General features: G+C 36.4%; 1 protein-coding gene across 1 annotated transcript in view; it reads right to left on the reverse strand.

Moving 5' to 3' along the window:
- The window catches only part of LOC145686462 (uncharacterized), a 91385-nt gene that overhangs the window by 11625 nt on the left and 60403 nt on the right, over window positions 1-19357 (reverse strand). The window contains exons 5-7 of the mRNA XM_081759792.1: window positions 18847-18914; window positions 14060-14200; window positions 4289-4408 (exon numbers count right to left, since the gene is read on the reverse strand). Of these exons, the coding sequence (XP_081615918.1) occupies window positions 4289-4408; window positions 14060-14200; window positions 18847-18914 (329 nt within the window). The remainder of the gene's footprint in view (window positions 1-4288; window positions 4409-14059; window positions 14201-18846; window positions 18915-19357) is intronic.

A 19357-nucleotide genomic window follows, 5' to 3' on the forward strand; every position in this document is an offset into this window, starting at 1 on the left:
CTCCAAAGGATTAACCAATATACGTAATAATATTTTAACTTCTTATATACAATAAGTACTTTAAAAAATGATACACAAATAACTAGCAAAATTGTATGTAGTATTTTTACTTCAAAATATCACACACCCTCTTTTGGAAGCAAAGTAAAGAAAAACATGAGAGAAATCTGCACATCAAGAGCTTCGTTTCGGGTGATTCTGTACATTCTTGAAAATTTTCAGTTAAGTTTTAACTTTCATATACATTGTATAAATATTTCGAACAATTTTTTCACTGATTGATCACATACGTAATAATCTGTTACCACCTATCAGGTGCTTCGGGTCTGCAAAATTGATAAAGCTCCAAATTCTGTAATGCACTGACTGTTCTCTAAGCTTGTTCAGAGTCGGGTAAGTATCGAATTTTCTGTTCATGGATCATATACGTAATAGACGGTTCATCTGAGCGCATGATTTCCTACGCTGTAGAATATATAACCACCATCAAGGTTTACCCAGTCCTGAAGGTTTCTGAATTTTTAACAAGAAAATTCAACATATCATTACGATTTTTTTTTTTTTATACAAAAGAAAAACTATGGAATACATTTAAAAAGAGTGGAAGAATCAATCACTGTTCCCATTCACAAGAAAGACGACAAAATTTATTGTAATAATTATCGAGGAATTTCTCTTAACATTCTATTAATAAGATTGACCCCATACGCAGATGAAATTATTGGAGATTATCAGTGTGGATTTAGTCAAAATCGACCAGATATTTACCATTCGACAAATACTCGAAAAGAGATGGGAATATATTACCCAGTACATTAACTGTTTATTGATTTTAGAAAGGCTTACAACTCGGTTAGGAGGGAAACATTGTACAACATTCTTACAGAATTTCGAATACCGAAAAAGCTAGATTTATTAAGTGTTTAAATGAATCCAGAGTAAACTCCGAGTAGAAAAATGCGAGCTTCCACGTCGAGATTGGCCTGAAACAAGGATATACGTGTTCGCCGTTATTATTCAGCTTTGTTCCGGAGTATGCTATAAGAAAAATCAAAGATAGGAACCAGGGCCTAGAGTTGAATGGTATTCATCAGGTTATGGTGTATGCTGATGATGTAAATCTGATAGGAAAACAATCGAAAGAAATGCAGAGGCCTTATTAAACGCTTGCAGGGAAATGAGTAATGCAGAGAAATCTAAATACAAGGAAGTTCATAAGGATCGTAATAGGCAAATTATGAATGCGTTAAAATATCAATTAATACTTTCGACACAGTGGATACTTTCAAATATCTTGGATCACTATTACCAGATCAAAATCATACCCACAAAGAAATTAAATGTCGACTGAAATAAGGAAATTCTTGTTATTATTCAGTTCAAAATATTTTGTTGTCGCAAATTCTGTCAAGGAATTTAAAGCTTAAAATATATAAAATGATAATCATGCCTGTTACGCTTTATGGTTGTGAAATATGGTCGCTTACGCTGAGGGAAGAACGCAGACTGAAATTATTTGAGAATAAAATTCTGAGACGAATATTTGGACCCAAGAGGAACGAGAATGGGGAATGGCGGAAACTTCATAAGGAGGAACTACATAATTTATATGGTTTACCAAACATCGTTAGAGTCATCAAGTCTAGGAGGCTCAGGTGAGCAGGTCATGTAGCCAAAATGGAAGAAAGTAGGAACGCGTTCAAAGTTTTAACTGGAAATCCAATCGGGAAACGTCCATTAGGAAAATCTAGGCCCAGATGGGAGGACAATATTAAGATGGATGTAGCAGAAATAGGAATACAGAGTAGAAACTGGATTGAATTGGATAAGGATAGAAGTCAATGGAGAGCTCTTATTGGCCACAGAGAAAGAGAGAGAGAGAGAATACATTTAAGTTAAGCACAACAAACATGAGTGAGTGGTTAGCTTTCGCGCTTCTATAGTGAAGTCCGGGATTCAACCCCGCATTCGACCATTTTGACTAAAGTTTTCTTAATTCCATGTGTGAATGTAGAGGTAGTGCGTATACTGTGAGTCCTGGCCGACTTCCTTTCTAATCGTTTTTAAATCTTTGTTATTACTAATTACCAGCAGTGATGGATTTGCGAAGACGATTCGGGTGGGAATGTCTTTCGGATTGAAACCTCTACCCCGAAATTACGGAATTTCTAAAACAAACTAAATATTAGTTTTGCCCTTACTCAAACTTCAAGCTGTCTTCAAATAAAAAAAAAATTAAAAAAAGGGATTTTTTTAGAAAAACTAAGCATTAATAAAAAAAAGCCCCTCCCAAAATACTTTTCTAAATCCGCCACTAATTATCAGTATAAAATGGTCTTCAAAGTTGTATCTGGAAGATTATAGCTGAATATACAAACGAAACGAAATATTTGTTATGCCTGTACTCATAAACTTAAGCTCCTCTTAAATAAAAGTTAGGAATTTTTAGAAAAACCAAACATTATTCAGAAAAACCCTTCCCAAATATTTTTCTAAATCCGATACTGATTATTTCTATCAAATGGTATTCAAGGTTGTGTCCGGAAGATTATTGTTAAATCATTGCACAGCTACAGTATAACGGAAATGTGGAAGTACGCTCTGACAGATATATTGAAAAACGTACGCTCTGATGGATATATTAAAAAACACAAGTTTAATTATGTGCTAGAAGCTAGAGTACTAAGCTCTAAGAAGTGAATCACGGATGACTAAAAAGAAATGATCTAGAGTAGAAAAAATGTCGATAATTCAGAAGTTAAAATAAAGTTAAATAGCTTCTAAAATTGCCCTCAAATACTACGTAGTTTATGTTTACTTTAATTCATAAACCATGTGCTCCATCCATCATGATGATGAATTCCAGAGCGAACTATGGCATTTAGGTCATGGAATCTTATTTAACTTTAGAGTATACTATAAGAAAGCTATTTAAACAGAAAAATCATGAAAATGAAAAAAGCCAAAATTTCCAAAATTCTCGTTTTTTCCCCCCAGAAAGCCGGCTTTTTATGTGCAAAAAACCATCGATTCAAAAAAGCTGGCATTTTTGCATCTCTAGGTTTTATGGAGGCGTAGCGACAATATTCTGAAGAAGGAAGTGAGAAGAAAAGTGTCAGAGTTGAAATTTAAAAGAGAAGCAGAGAACTTCACATATATACTAGACATAAGATTATACTGGCTCAACTAAACTACAGTTACTGTTCAGTAAAGCAAATACTCTTCCATAGCCAAATTCATATTTATTCTGATATTCAATAATATAGCATAGTTGCGTGCCTAAATTAGCTCGACCATTTTGACACATAGAAGATCCATAGTTCGACTTCAGAAGGAAAGCACTTCAGTTCCGGCCTCTACGCTCACCTAGGTACCTTCAATTACAAACATTATCCATGAACATTCCAAACAGCAAAATCTGTTTATCCACGTAACTAATCAACTATTACAATCACAAATTGGTAAACGATATATAAAATTATGCATATGCAAACATATTAAAACACTTCCGTCAATTCATTACCGTCAAATCCTTTGAGTTTCAAAAACATAACTACTATTACCCATGTACTATTTTACATTACATACAACAGGGTATCTAATCCTAGTCTAACTAATAATTTCATAGTTTCAAAGACAAACCCTTTCAACTTAAATAATAATTTCACCTACAAATAAAAGAAAAATAAGACCCTTATTCACAAATTATAACATCCTCACCTATCCCAAAGACGAAATATAAAACCAAACAACATATCTCCTATTAACTAAACATAAATTACAAAATATCTTTCAAAAGTTAAAATATATATTGATATAATAAAAGTAATTATAATTGAATAATATTGTATACGTACATTATTTTTACATCGAATTTCTGAAAATTAATACAATCGGCAATTTATTTAGATTGTCTCATTAATTGTGAATTATACTGAAACTAAATCAATGTAGAATAACACGTTGTAATTAAACTGTTATCGAAAATATAATAAACTCCCCATTGATCATTCCATTTCAAAGAGAAATTGGAATCTTCGACCATTTCAGAAGTACGTAACTTTTATTTTTCCTACGATTATTGTGTAGAACAGAACTTTAAGACTACAGTTACTTGTTTTCTGTTTATCATTATCTAAAATGGCAGCCATGTTTCTATTCTGGAACTAAGCATTTTTGACATTTATCGAATGTTCCTACGATATAAAATATCTCAGCCTTTGATAATGTTACAGAGCTGAAACAAAAATCGTTCTAACAAAACATGTTGCAAAAGTAAGCACTGTACCTGCATGCGTCTTTTCGTGTTCTTTAAGTACTTTTCGAGAGTTGGCAGCGAATTTGCAATGTAGGCAGCCAAACGTTTTTAAGGTACTATGATTCAGTCTTACATGTACTTTCAAGTTAGCTGAAAAAGAAACGAACAAAACCTTTAATTATCTTGATTCAAAGAAAACACATACTGAAAAGACTGACACAAAAATTGAGTTGATTTTAGAAGACTTATGATTCTACTTAATTCGTTGGTTGGATTGGCGCTTAGCGTCTCTTTCGACAGCAACACCACGTGAGATGTTGACCTACAGTTCACGGTGGAATCTGAACCATTGTAATGCGTTCAAAATCTTCAAGGCTCCCCCACCGGGAGATGAACCCGAGATCCCGTGCAACAAAGGCATTCGCTAGCAGCTATAGGGTTTAATAAAAAAGTAGAATCATAGGTCTATTTAAGTATTGGCAAGCATTGGAGGCACATACCAAAACAGCAAATTTTGAAAGAAAAAAGAATAATGTGTATAAATTGAACTATCATGACTTAAAAGACATTCATGACAATATTAATTCACTAAACTTTTCTTTAAATTTATTTAATCTTATTATTGAAGTAGTTCTTTCGTTAAACATTCAAATCTATAAGACACAAGACTAAGATCGAATTAACATTTGCTCGATCATTACGTACAAAGTACTGCGTTTCAGGTAATGAAAATGAAGGTGAATTAAGTGGAATATAGAGTGCCCAGTATGCGCCAATCTTGAATACGGCATTTACTAGATTATAAACATTTAAACCAGTAACTTTACAGCAATATACGACGGGAGCTCCAAAAATAGGTTTCCCTTACTTGTTTTTCCCGACAAAATTAATGGGACAAACAAAACTTCGGTTTAATGTGAGTCATCCATATGTCATTTGGTGGCACATGGCCAAGATCTTACGGAAATTCCTATCGCAATGCTAACAGAAATTTCAGATGAGCGGTCCATTCTCTGCCCGGTCATGGTGCAAAGAGAACAAGGTTATTGCCAGGGCCCGGATCTTGTTGACCTAAAAAAATTTTAAAAGTGACCTATAAGATGACACTAAAATTCCTGTAAAATGACCCTAAAAATCACAAAAATTGACCTTAAAACTTACGTTTTCTCAAACTTTTATTTCATTAAACATTGACATTTTTTAATATCTATTGGATTTTTAATTAACATTTGTCACTCTTTTTCAAAAAGTTTTGTTTCAGTTAGTTGCAGTCCATTGATCATTTATTTCTATTGATCAGTTCATTGTACGGCATTGTAAGTATTGAAAGGGTCAATTCACTCCCGAGTTTTAGGAAGCACACTTAAACAATAAAACTTAGCAAGTTTAAACTACATGAAAATAATAGATAAAAACCTATTTATAACCCTTGTACGCCTTCTAATTCATTTTTAGTTATTCATGTGATCACATCATTTGTGGTCAATAACCCAAAACTATCTGTTTTTCCACCTACCAACCCCCACTTTTCGTTAACCAGCTACAGTTTAGTTTTCATTAGCTTGTTAAGAATGCAGTTTTTCCACTCCAATAGTCAGGAAGTAAGAAAAGAGATTATTCAACTTCGTCTTTCCCACATCTGTAAACCGTGTTCATTTAAAGATTTCCTTATGTAGAAAAAAAGAATAAAAAGACAATAAGTGACCTAAAAGTTACCTTAAAATATTAAAAAATGACCTAAAATTTCAAAACAGCAAAAAGTGACCAAAAGTTGACCCTAAAAAACTATATTTTTAGAACCTAGAGTTGATGGATAACGTTTTTATTTGAACTTGCCTTGTCCTATGCATAACAGAAAAAAGTTGACTTGTCAACAAGATCCGGGCCCTGGTTATTGCAATGCCGAGCTAAATTCTTGTTACTTTTGCCTATGACGTTATCTGAGTTGTGAGTGGACTTTTTACAAGTGCCCAGTCGTACCTCACACAAGAATTTGCTGTGATCTTCAACGGAGTAAAAATTTTACTATGAGCATTGATACACTGTATACAGATAACGTAACCAACGTTATAAGCTAATTAAATTCGAGGACGATATTTATAATACTGAAAGAAGAAGTAAATTTTAATACATTATATATTAAACAGCTTTGAAACTTGAAGAACCAATATTGCTCACTATATATTTTTTTTAACATATTAACTAGTACATTTAAGTACGTATAGGTCTGCAATAGCCTAAAATGCAGTGCGTCGTAGATGTACCTAGTAAGTTTAGATCTGATGAATCCTCTTTACGTCTACCTCCACTTTTTTCACACATTTCAATGTATTTCAAAATCGAAGAGAACACCATTTATCACACAATCTTTTGGTAAATAAACTTCTACCAAATAAAATGGTCATATATTTAGGTATGCTCGGACATATTTTCACTAACCAGTTGGCTTTTATTTTCTTGAAAGAGAATACTTTAAAGATGACACTACATAAATTTTGTGAGGGCTTATTTTCGTGAACAGGGGTGCACGTACATATATTTTCATTAAGCTTGGACTGATTTGTAATTTTATTTATTTTTATTTGAAAGAGGGTGTTTCAAAGGTAGTTTTATATAAGTTTCTCAGACTCTCAGGGAAAAAAAAAATTTTTCTTGAGCAGGAGCGCAAAGTCTGTTATATGTATGTTTAATATTATTGACGGTTTTATTTTTGCTGTATATACAAGGTGTGTGAGAAAAGTAATGAGACTGGCAACACTGCGGGCGATCTGGCAACGCTGTGTCTACCAGCCTGTGTTAGACCAATTTGTTTATCCCTTCCACTTCCTCAGTACGAGTTACAACTTTGTACAGCTAACACATTATTTTTGACAGCGTTATCAGTGAAGTTGTGATTTTGTTGTGTGTTACAGAAATGGAGCATCGGAATTTAGAGCAACGTTGTGCAATAAAGTTTTGTGTTAAACTTGGTGAATCCGCGAGTGTGACTTTTGAAAAGTTGAAACAGGCCTATGGGGAACATTGCTTATCAAGAGCACAAGTTTTCCGCTCGCACAAATCATTTCTGGAAGGCCGAGAACACGTTGAAGATGAACCTCGCTCAGGGAGACCTTCAACTTCAAAAACTGACGAAAACGTTGGAAGGGTATCGAAAACGGTGTGTGGGCTCTTGTAAGATCAGACCGTCGTTAAACAATAAGGATGATGAGTGAACAGTTAATTTTGAACACTTTCACCGTAGATCAAATTTTGACAGACGATTTGAACATGCGAAAGATTTGTGCCAAAACGGTGCCGAAAAACCTCACAACTGAACAGGACAATCGAAAAAACGTGCGCGTTGATCTTTTTGAGAGGATTGCCAATGACCAAGAATTCTTCAATTGTGTGATCACAGGTGATGAATCCTGGATATTTGAGTATGATCCTGAAACAAAGCGGCAAAGCGAAGAGTGGCACACTCTGTCATCTCCTCGGCCGAAAAAATGTCGAATGAGTAAATCAAAGATCAAGGTTTATATATATATATATATATATATATATATAGTAAGGGTATCGTACACAAAGAATTTGTTCCACCAGGAGAAACTGTCAACCAAGTGTTTTATAAAAGTGTCCTAGAAAGGCTCAAGAAAAGAGTGATTCGTGTGAGACCAGACATTGCAGACAAGTGAATGCTTTATCATGACAATGCCCCGTGTCACACGACCATTTCCATCAGTGTATTTTTGACCTCAAAACGCATTACTGTTGTTCCTCAACCCCCCTCTTTACCTGATTTGAGTCCTTGTGACTTTCTCCTTTTTCCGAAATTGAAACATGTCCTAAAAGGACGTCATTTTGGAACTCTGGAGAACATTCAAAAGACTGTGACCGACCAGCTATAAGCCATACCAGTTGAAGACTTCCAGCAATGCTACCAAGAGTGGGAACATCGACTCCGCCGGTGTATAGCTGCCTAAGCGAACTACTTTGAAGGGGATAACATTGTTGTTTGAAAAACATAAAAACTTTAGTTAGTACAAAATCAGTCTCATTATTTTTCTAACACACCTCGTAGTAAGTAGAAGAACGATTGCAATTTCTTGTACCCTAATAATCATGTCAGTGGAGATTAATGAAATTTACTAATAGCACGACCAGTATGTCCAATCAATTTATTTGGTAGTCGCCTACTGTGCTCACTTCTGATTTTTATTTCTGAAAATGGAGGAGAGTCTCGTCCTGTTGGAAGATAAAACTTGAAATATTCTGTTCCAGCTGCGTAAATTCTTGTAACAATTTCCTTATCAAAAAAGGAAGTTATAAGATTTTTCTCATGGTTTATAGCGCAAAATACACGCCTAAGGCCAGTTGCGCATATGCTCCTCGCAGGTATGTGGGATTTCTGTTCCCCAGATTCTAGCATCACGTTAGTTCTCTCTACTCAAAAGGTGGCTTTTATCATTGAACACTATTAACACAGGGTTATTACTTTGCATAATATCGCAGAAGCCGATTAACTCTGTCGATTGGTGTCGAAGCTTGCAACAACCGCAATCGGTAGAGGTATCACAAACGTTTGCGAAAAATCTTCAACACAGTCGGCTGTGAGATATCCAATTTTTTAGCTGGATTTTTGTGAACTTAGTATGAAAGTTCCACGAACACGTTTCACTATTTTAACGAACAACCCGATGACTTTCGTTACCACATACACCCTCCATTCCAAAAGAAACCGAACGTTTTAAAAAAAAAACAAAAAAGCAATGTACATTTTGGAACAAATCATTTTTATTAATCAATGTATTCCCCTTCTGCATCGATACACATATTTGCACGCTCCAACAAGTTGTCAAACAACTTCTCCATGTCCTTTATTGGAATGGTCTTTAGGACGGCGGTCGTCGCCTTCTCAATGGCATCAATCGATGCGTGCCACTTTCCTTTCATCGCCAAATGCAGTTTCGGGAACAGATAGAAATCGCACGGAGCGAGATCTGGTGAATAGGGCGGATGATGCAACCGAATAATGTGATTTTTGACCAAAAATTCAGTTACAAGTCGCGAACGATGTGATGGTGCATTATCGTCCAAAAGAGTCCAACTGCCGATTTCGCGATATTCGGGCCGAATACGACGAATTCTTGCCAGCAAACGCTTCATGACGCCCAAGTAAAACTCTCCAGTGACTGTCTGGCCGGGCTGAACAAATTCTTTGTGGATAATTCCTTTTGAATCGTAAAAACAAATCAGCATCACCTTAACTTTTGACTTCACCAAGCGACTTTTTTTGGGTGTTCCTTCATCCGGCGCTCTCCATTCAGCACTTTGCCGCTTTGTTTCGGGCTCATATTCAAAACACCACGTCTCGTCACCAGTTACAATCGATTTCAAGAAGTTTCGATCCTGCCGAGCACTTTTAACGATGTCTTTGCAATGCACAATTCGATCAACTTTTTGGTCTTCGGTGAGTTTGTGTGGTACAAACCGCGAATTAACCTTCTTAAGGCCCAAAACTTCGGTCAAAATGCGGTATGCGGTTGTTTGAGGAATGCCTAATTCCATTTCAATAACTTTCACCGACGATTTTTTGTTATGTTTGATGAATTCACGCACTTTTTCGATGTTTTCTTCCGATAATCCGGTTCTGTGACGGCCTGATCTTTCGTCATCATCCAGCGTCTCTCTACCCGATTTGAATCGCCTGAACCACTCGTAAACTTGCGTACGGGATATAGTCTGGAGGAAATTCATCGAAACTAAAAATTTCAGTATGTCTAATGTTTCTCGGTGGCTTTTACACTAATTTGAGGGTGCTGAATCTGAATCTGCCGGGTGTACAAATGTACACCTTGAGCGTTTCGAGTAATTCAAGATGGCGGCCAATATGGCGGCTGTAAAATTGATAGGAATATTTTTGTATATTATATCAAGATGGGTATCAAATTATATGTTTTTTGGGTTGCAGATTTCAGTAATAATGTCAAAAATGTTATGAAATTGATACAAATCGAGGTATTCAATATGGCACCCAATATGGCGGCCGTAAAATTGACAAGAATATTTTTGGAGTATTGTATCGACATGGGTATCGAATTATATGTTTTTTGGGTTGCAGATTTCAATAGTTACTTCAAAAGCATTATGAAATTGATAGAAATCATTATATTCAATATGGTATATTCAGATTCGCGACCCTCGAGCTAGGTACATACTTGGAAAAATATCTGATACACTGAAATTTTGGATTGGGTGTTGATGCTTTCTCCGTTGCCTTGTTTGCGCTCCAGAACATTTTTTTTTTTTTTCACATTTTGGGCTTCTCTATATTTATTTACAAAACCATTCCTTTCTGTGTGCTAAAGAAAACAAACAACACAAACTTAGGTTTGAAGATTCTCTTATATTTTTTCCTGGACGTTTTCTTAATCAAGAATTATGTTGCTGGCCACATTAATGCAAAATATGTAAATTTACAATACAAAATGCCGATGTTTCTATGTTATTCCGCAACAAAATAATAAATATCACAGATCAGTCACTTGTCAGTCTTCGTCAGAAGAAGTATCCATGTTTTCGTCTTCTAGATTCCTAGTATTTTGACGTGTGAAAATATTCTGGCATCGTTTAGAGGCTCCACAATTGCAGAAGTCAGTGCAGCTATTATGATTTGCCACACAGCCACAACGTCCTTTACACAGGTTTTCAGAAGAACAGCCGCAACTCACCATCTTCAAGATGTCTTTCGGTGCAATCACAGTTCCCGGTGGTACAGTAACTGGTTCCAATGTTTTGTTCAACTCATCACGATACCACCCCAAATGTGTCGGATCCATGTCTGGTGGGTCTGGTTTATTTGCTTGTTTCCAAATACAAGCCTGGAAATGAGTTATTTTTAAATTTTCAGAGAATGCCTCCGTAGTTGGTGGCAAGCTCTTCAATTTCGGGATATGTAAGGCAGACTTCTTTGACAATTTTTTCAGCCAGACATCTCTTCTGACATCAGACATTGTAGGGCCAGTTATCCTACTACCATAGCAAGAAGCTATAAACTCAGTTGCCTCCTGAATCACATCTTCAAGTAGTGATGTCTTATTTCCAAGCTTTTGAAGCTCCTTCCCACTTTGTAGTACTTTCATTGCCTTCTGCTTTCCAATGCCATAAAGAGTAGGAACTGTATCGCAGCCAGAAAGAGAATGACGTGCTAGTAATTTTGAAACAATATCACAGTGTTTGGACACAGACAATCCAATGTCAATAGCTCCTCTATGATTTTGAGTTGCCTCCATAAAAATGTTACAAGTAAGTTTTTGTGTGTGATATTGGTGCATCAGGAGGAGAAGAACATTCTTGTCATCACTAATTACATTTATTGTACAATTTCTGTCCAGCTGATTGGCTACCATCACTACTTGTGTGATAATTATGACATCAGCCTCTTTGTGAGTGTTTTTCGTATCTGGACGTTCCTTGATCAGCAGTTATTTCTGTTGTAACATCTTCTGGTCCAGTGATGAATAGGCTTTTGGTGGAATATGATGGCAACCCTTCTGTCATTAGATACTTGCAGATCAGCTGTACTAGTTGTACCTTATTCTTCGTAACATTCAGCACAACTTGTTGGGAGGGTAAGGACGTGTTGAAAGACAATTTATGATACCTGATACATGCTGATCCTGTTCTGACGCTTCTTATTCCTCCTTTGGTGCTATACTCCTTATATTAGTCAAATATCAGGCACACGTTGCATTTGTTCAATTTTTCAAGCACATATGACCGATACAATTTTATGAAGTCAAGAAGAGTTCCGTTAGATGGCCAGTTGATCACCCACAAAACAGCACAACCATCAAGTATGATAGCATCTTCGTGCTTGTACGATCTCATAGACTTCTCTACCTGTAATATTTGTTTCAGTTTTTACTTACTTTTGCAGAACCTGGGAGTCCCATATTCATCAAACAAAGATGTGAGAACAGCGGCAAGCTCATATGAAATCACTTCTTTAGCATCAATATCTTTTGTAGATGTGAGACACATTGCACGCGTGCACAAGAGTTCTGTGTCAATGACACCAATACTAGCTGTTCTTTTGACGTCATGGCAGGAAACATTACGAAGCGTTGTTTAGATTGGATCGTGAAAACCAGTTGGTAGTTTTTCTTCGTAAGAACACAACGCCTTCTCACCTATCTCAACAGCATTATCAACATTCACTTTTTGGGAACAAATTTTCCCAGTCACAATATTCACAATAGTTTTTGGCTGATCATCGGTCTTCAGAGGATCTATACAATGAGACAGCTTTTCCTTTAACTTAATTCGGTCTGCAGCATCTCCTTTTACTCGAGACGGCATTCCTTCCTTATGCTTAGTTATTTCCATATTTCGTCCAGCATCTCTCATGACATAAATGTCATTTACTGAACGACTGCAGGTGTGAAGGCTGAAAGCCCATCGCTTCAATGCTGATGGATTTAGTGTAAGTCAGATTATTCCTCCTGGTCCATGGCCATAACGCATAAATGTATTCTCAATGAACATGTCTGACCATATAGCATTTCAGATACCTGGTTTGTGACGCAGAACATGTTCGCCGTTCATAAATCGTTCTAGTATTTCACTTGGAAGTATCTCTTATTTTGTTTCTGAGATATTTTTCCTAAATTCTGTGAAAATGCTGCCATCTGTGAGCACAAAATTAAGGTTTTATGATTTATTATTACTCATGTCAGTAAATACTTTTTCAAAAATAGGTTTCAGAAATGATAATATAAACTTGCAGCCGCCATATTGGGCGCCATATTGAATATCTCGATTTGTATCAATTTCATAACATTTTTGACTTTATTATTGGAATCTGCAACCCAAAAAACATATAATTTGATACCCATCTTGACAAAATATACAAAATTATTCCTGTCACTTTTACAGCCGCCATATTGGCCGCCATCTTGAATTACTCAAAATGCTCAAGGTGTACATTTGTACACCCCGCAGATTCAGCTTCAGCACCCTCAAATGAACTAAAAACCGCTGAAAAACATTAGACATACTGAAATTTTTGGTTTGGTCCAAAAGTAGGGTTTTTCCTCCAGACTAATAGACACTCATCACCATATGCATTTTGTAGCATTTGGTGCGTTTCACTAAAAGTTTTACCCAGTTTAACACAAAACTCAATTGCAGCTCGTTGTTTGAAACTCATTTTCCGACCGATGTACACAACACTGACAGCTGAAACGCAATAACTTTGTTGCCGTGCATCCAAATGTCATGACATTTATACCAGTTGTCAATGAGAGACTACGCCATCTACCGGTAGAATATTACAACAGATGGCACTAGTGGTACTATTTGTTTTCAAAAGTTCGGTTTCTTTTGGAATGGAGGGTGTAGAATCTCTTTCTTTAAAATCGGAGTACGAATTGAACACTTACTGCGAGATTTTTTCCAACTTTCTTCGAAAATTACATTGCACACTAACACACCGGCTGGTGTGATAATTGAGGATATACAAAACATTCTTATGTGTTCGTTGACTGACACTTTCTCCCATATCACTCCTGATGGCGAACTATATAACTACGCGACAGGTTTACCAGGCACTGAAACCATTCTAAGTTTATCTTCCCATTAATACAAGTTCTAAGTATCCAAGTCATTAAACCTATGTTATAGTATTTCTAACCGAGAAGATGACTTGTAATAACTCTGTACCAAACACAACCGTTCCACTTGCATTAGAAGCTTAAATATAGTTGTGATTTAATATTAATAAGATGCAATTAGAGAAGAAATAAATAAAAATAGACTTACATTTAATTGCACATTTATAATCGCATAATTCACATGCGTATGGTTTTTCACCCGTATGCATTCGAATGTGCCTTTTCAAGTCTGAACTAGTTTTGAAGGCTGCTGGACAACAGGAGTAAGAACACACAAATGGATTGTCTCCTGCAACAACAAAATAAAGACATTCGTAAATAATCGCATAACTTTTCATGTTATCTTTCAATATTTTTAAAAAAAGTTATGAAGTAATGTAACTTATAATATTACTTAGAAGTTATAATATTACATTTTTTCCTTTTTTTCATACATTAATTTTAATAACTGAAAAGTATGCAGATTTATATTTGTTGAAACTAGACTTATAGGATGATTCAAAAGACCTAATTATATGTAAGAAAAATGTTACAGGTACATAATATAAATGTTAAACCAATGAACATTCAAATGAAATATAGTCGCTTTCTAAAACATTGATGTATATGAGTTATAAAAAGTTTCAAGAGTTTCCAAGTATTTTTTCCATGTAAATTTAATTAATGCAAGTAGAAGTATCAAACTTCGGTTGTTTTATTAATTGACGTTAGATGTTTTTTCTCACCACTGAAGAAACTATATGAGACAGAACCTAACGCTTAAAGTGGGATTCGAATACTACTCACAAGGAACGGACATGAATGTGTCATCCAGACATCCGAATCAAACCTCGTCAATTCGATAAACATAACAAGATATGTTCATGTACAAAAAAATAAGGTGCCATGGACAACGGAGTAAGTCCCTGGGGACCATTAACCCTGTTAGTATGAAGAAAATTGTAGACCTGCAGTGAAATAGCTATTGCATCAACACTGTTCATTGGAAAGTCATGGATTACAGTTCATTGTCTTCAGCATGGAACAAGCTTTCCAGAGGTGCTATGTATTGGGGCCCATAACGTACTTAAACAGGGAAAATTGGGAGAATGTCGGGAAAATTCCCTACAGAAATCCCTCTCATTAACTTTAGACCTCTCTGGAGTGGCCCCGGGTAAAAGCATACAATCCAAATGTATCTCGAAAAATATCATAGGGGATAAGAAATGTGTGTACCAAGTTTTATATTGATTAAACGGAATAGATATGAGGGAAAAGTTTATATACCAATACACGTTCATATCAGTTCCTTGTCAGATTTTTATGCGAGTCTTTAACCTCATCAGAAGTCGAACTCAAACCATGCGCACAGAAGGCACGTGCATCATCCAATGGTCACGAAAAGCGAAGAATGTCAAATATGTTTACGTAAAATGTAACAATTTTTTTTCCAAATCCCCGGATTATAAGAGTCACTCCAAATACCCTTCAATTTATTTCTATATTCATTTTTTAATCTACACGTATGCTATTTTTACAGTGTATTCATATATGCTTGAATGCCATATACACATTTTTCAGGATAATCTTCAATCCTTTCTCTAGCTTTATGTCTTCTTGGAACTAGGGCCTGTATATCTGTACCGTAAAAGTTTCAGCTACTAGTTAGCAATCGTCACAAGAGAGTCTGTGCAGTTTGTGGTCTGTTGCTGCGTAGCAAATTGTGAATGTTGTTGGCAAGCTCATTTCCAACAAACGGTCCTGCGTGCTCGTCGGCCAACGCTACTGTCATCGACAGTGTCATCTCCAAACATCTTTTTCAGTCTCTTGCGAACGTTTCCCCCTGTTTCATTTTTTATAAATCACGAATTCAATCACAGCATGTTGCTTCTGACGAACATAAAGCGCAGCAGAAGCCATTTTGATGGACTGATATGAGAGCACCTCGCGTGGGAGAAGGTTGAACGAAATGAATATAGAAGCGTAAAGAATGGTTCTATGTGCTGCAGAAATAACAAGCATGTAGAATAAAAATTGGATATAGAGAAAATATGTGTGACATTACTTTGGGAATGACTTTCGAATTAATGAAATGTTTGGTTTGAGGCTGATATTTGTTAAGAGTAGATCATGAATTATAAAATTTAAAAGAAAACAAAAACTTGTTCAAAGTATTAAATTATATGTAAATTATATATAGTATATAATTTACTGTAGGGGTCGGCGCCCTTGGAAGCGAGATAGTGTGGTGGGGAACAACCTAATGTGAAGACTGATCTTGCATAATGGTCTGTGCACATGCGAATCTCACCGGATTCAACTTCGTGGTTCGGAGTTCGTGTTAATAGTATGTCAGGTCTTTCATAACCTCGGTGTTTTATAAGAACACCACAACCACCATCATTTGTCGTAACAGCCCATTTGAGAGCCTAAGCCACTCCAACGCCATCTGTCAGCGACCGGCTGAACTACGTCCAGCCTAGCGACGAGCAATGGTCAAACTAACCGGCGTATCGGGAACTTCCTAGACCTAGTGGCCGTCACGTCTTTCATTCACGCTACTCCCCAGTTTGCCTCATGACGCTGGGTGGACGACGAAAATTGGAAAGCACCGGTCGGTAATCGAACCCGGGACCATGTGGACGTGAGTCTAACGCTCTAACCACTAGAGTATGGTGTCCTCATTTTTTTAAGAACACAAAACCTCAAATTCAATATAACTTACTGTAGACCATTTGACAAGTTGTGAAAAGAAAAGCAGTAATAACATTTTTTTTCAACTAGCAATCATTGCAAGACCTTTCACAATACTGAGCTTTTTCTCTCGGGTAGTTTGCAAGTAGTATAATGGAACAATCTTTCGTCCTCATCTGAGTTCTATTATGAAAAGTTTTGAGGAAGCATGCAATGTTTTATGCATCGAACTGCCTGTAAAAGCCTGTCAGATTTTGACAGGCATTATACAGGCGCCTGTTTCGGCGAAAACACATGTAAAGAAAATATTACAGGCACATTGTCTCAAGGTGATATGCATGTCGAAAAAGTATTAAACTTCTGTTGGAAATTTTGTACGGAAACACGCGTTGTACAGAGCCTGTACATTAAAATGAGAACATGCAATGTACACGTAGTCACTCACATGCAAGTAAATGGAGGGAATATATACATGTAAGGTACCTTGAATGGATTGAATGGATAACATTCGCAATACGGTAAGAATGAAAAGTACAAGGAAGGTGCCTGTTTATCAACATGTAATATACATGTGTGACATTCGCATTACATGTAAATACCATATATTAGCGTATAGCATGGAAAACACATGATGTAGAATATGTTATTTTACATTTATCATTTTCGTGTACATGCGAAGTGTGTAACTCCCGTACGTGCAGTGTACAGGCAATGTACACGTCAACGATAACATGCAATGATCATGATTGCCAATAAATGGATTAAACAGATACGTGTGGTGAACAAGATGGATTGGAGCTAAACATTCACGTTATAGGCATAGGAGACATGCAATATTCAGGCACAAGTCTCTAATTCGACATTAGCTATGCAAGGTCCTGACACATGTATAATACATGTAATTACAACTGAATACACTGCCTATATTATCTCCGGTGTACATGCGAAGTGTGAACCCACCTATATGCAATGTACAAGCAAAGTGCAGGTAAACGGAAAATGCAATGATTATGATTGCCAATAAATGGGTTAAACAGGTGCATGCAATAAATAAGGTTGATTGGAGTGAATCATTAATGTCACAGGTGTAGGAAACATGTAATATTCAGGCACCAAGTCTCCAATTTCTCATGCACATATGCAAGGTCCTGACACATGTATAGTACATTGGAATAGAATTGGACACATTGCTTGTAACATGCAAAGTGTGAACTCACCTACATGCAGTGTACAGGCAATGTACAGATGAATGGGAACATGCAATGATCATGACTGCCAATAAATGGATTAAACAGATACGTGTAGTGAGTAAATAGCTTAAACAGGTAAATGCGATGGACAAGGTTGATTTGAGTGAAACATTCACGTTACAGGCGTAGGGAACATGCAATATCCAGACATCAAGTCTCCCTTTTGACATGCACATATGCAAGGTGCTGACACATTCACAGAGACGTGCGCAGACCCTTGGATTAGATGGATCAAATAGTAGTATTACTCCTTAAAATATGCAGTCTACATTCTAGTAATCCACCTGTAACATACATTTCCCACATATGTTACAGGCAGAAGTAATTCACCTGTAACACGCAGGTCTCATGTATATTACATGTACATGTGACCAACGTTTAACATGCATGTGATCTATACAATACATACCCAATTCATAAACAGTCAAACCGCATGTTACACGTGGCTCCCATGTACATGTTACCTACATGTCTCTTCTGCAGTATATGTACATGGAACGTACATATCTTATGCGTGTTCAACACCTGTGACACGCAAATTTTATGTACACTTAATGCGATGTACTTTACATGTATATTCCGATCACACGCCCACTAATTCGCTAACACCTGTATTTCACATGTATTTAGCAAGTCAATTACATTTTTAACACATGAAAAGCAGCTGTCAACAGATCCTCATGAGGTAACGAATATGTCAACTACATGGAATATGCCGGTTACGTACATGTCCTTCCACTCTCTACATGTTGTTTACACGCATTTTTCACGTTGCAAGGTTGCAACGCTATCAACATGAAAACTACGTTTCCGTGAAATGAACCATGCAATGATCTTCAAATAAATCGATATCTGCCTCATGCGTTTAAAAGTGTTCCACTTTCAGACGCCTGTAAAAATATGCCTGTTTATGCATGTTTCACAGGCGCCTGTAAACCACCTGCATTTTCTGTCTGGGATTTCTCTCTCCACAACATATTTATGTGCGAGAAACCTCGACCGTTATTTTTACCTGTATGTGTCCGCAAATGAACTGTCAGCTGAGATGTGTCTCTTGCGCTGTAAGGACATATCTGACACCTGAAATACAAATAACACAAACTTTATGTTTAAAAAAAATGTTAAAAGCCATAACAAAAGGAACAAGTAACAAGTGATAACTGGCAAGTAACACTAAAAGTTTCAAAACTCAACAACTCTCAGCATTGATATTATATATATATATATATATATATATATATATATATATATATATATATATATATATATATATATACAGTGCGTTCCACGAATAACACTAAGGTCCACCCCCTGAAGAAACCAAGGCAGATAGAAACATGAAACCTTTTGGAACCTTCAAGGGACATAAAAGGCAACATTATGCTGAGAAGGAGAATCCCCCACAAGGGGGGGCTAAAGGGGGTTACCTGGGGGTAACTCAAAACTTTTGAATAGCAACCTCCATCGTGTGGTACCTCGCTGGAAAAGTAATCGCGTATAGAGACCAGACCGTGTCCACAACA

Source organism: Thermobia domestica, chromosome 1 (assembly GCF_964235325.1).
Source record: "Thermobia domestica chromosome 1, izTheDome1.hap1.1, whole genome shotgun sequence".
Lineage (NCBI taxonomy): Eukaryota > Metazoa > Arthropoda > Insecta > Zygentoma > Lepismatidae > Thermobia > Thermobia domestica.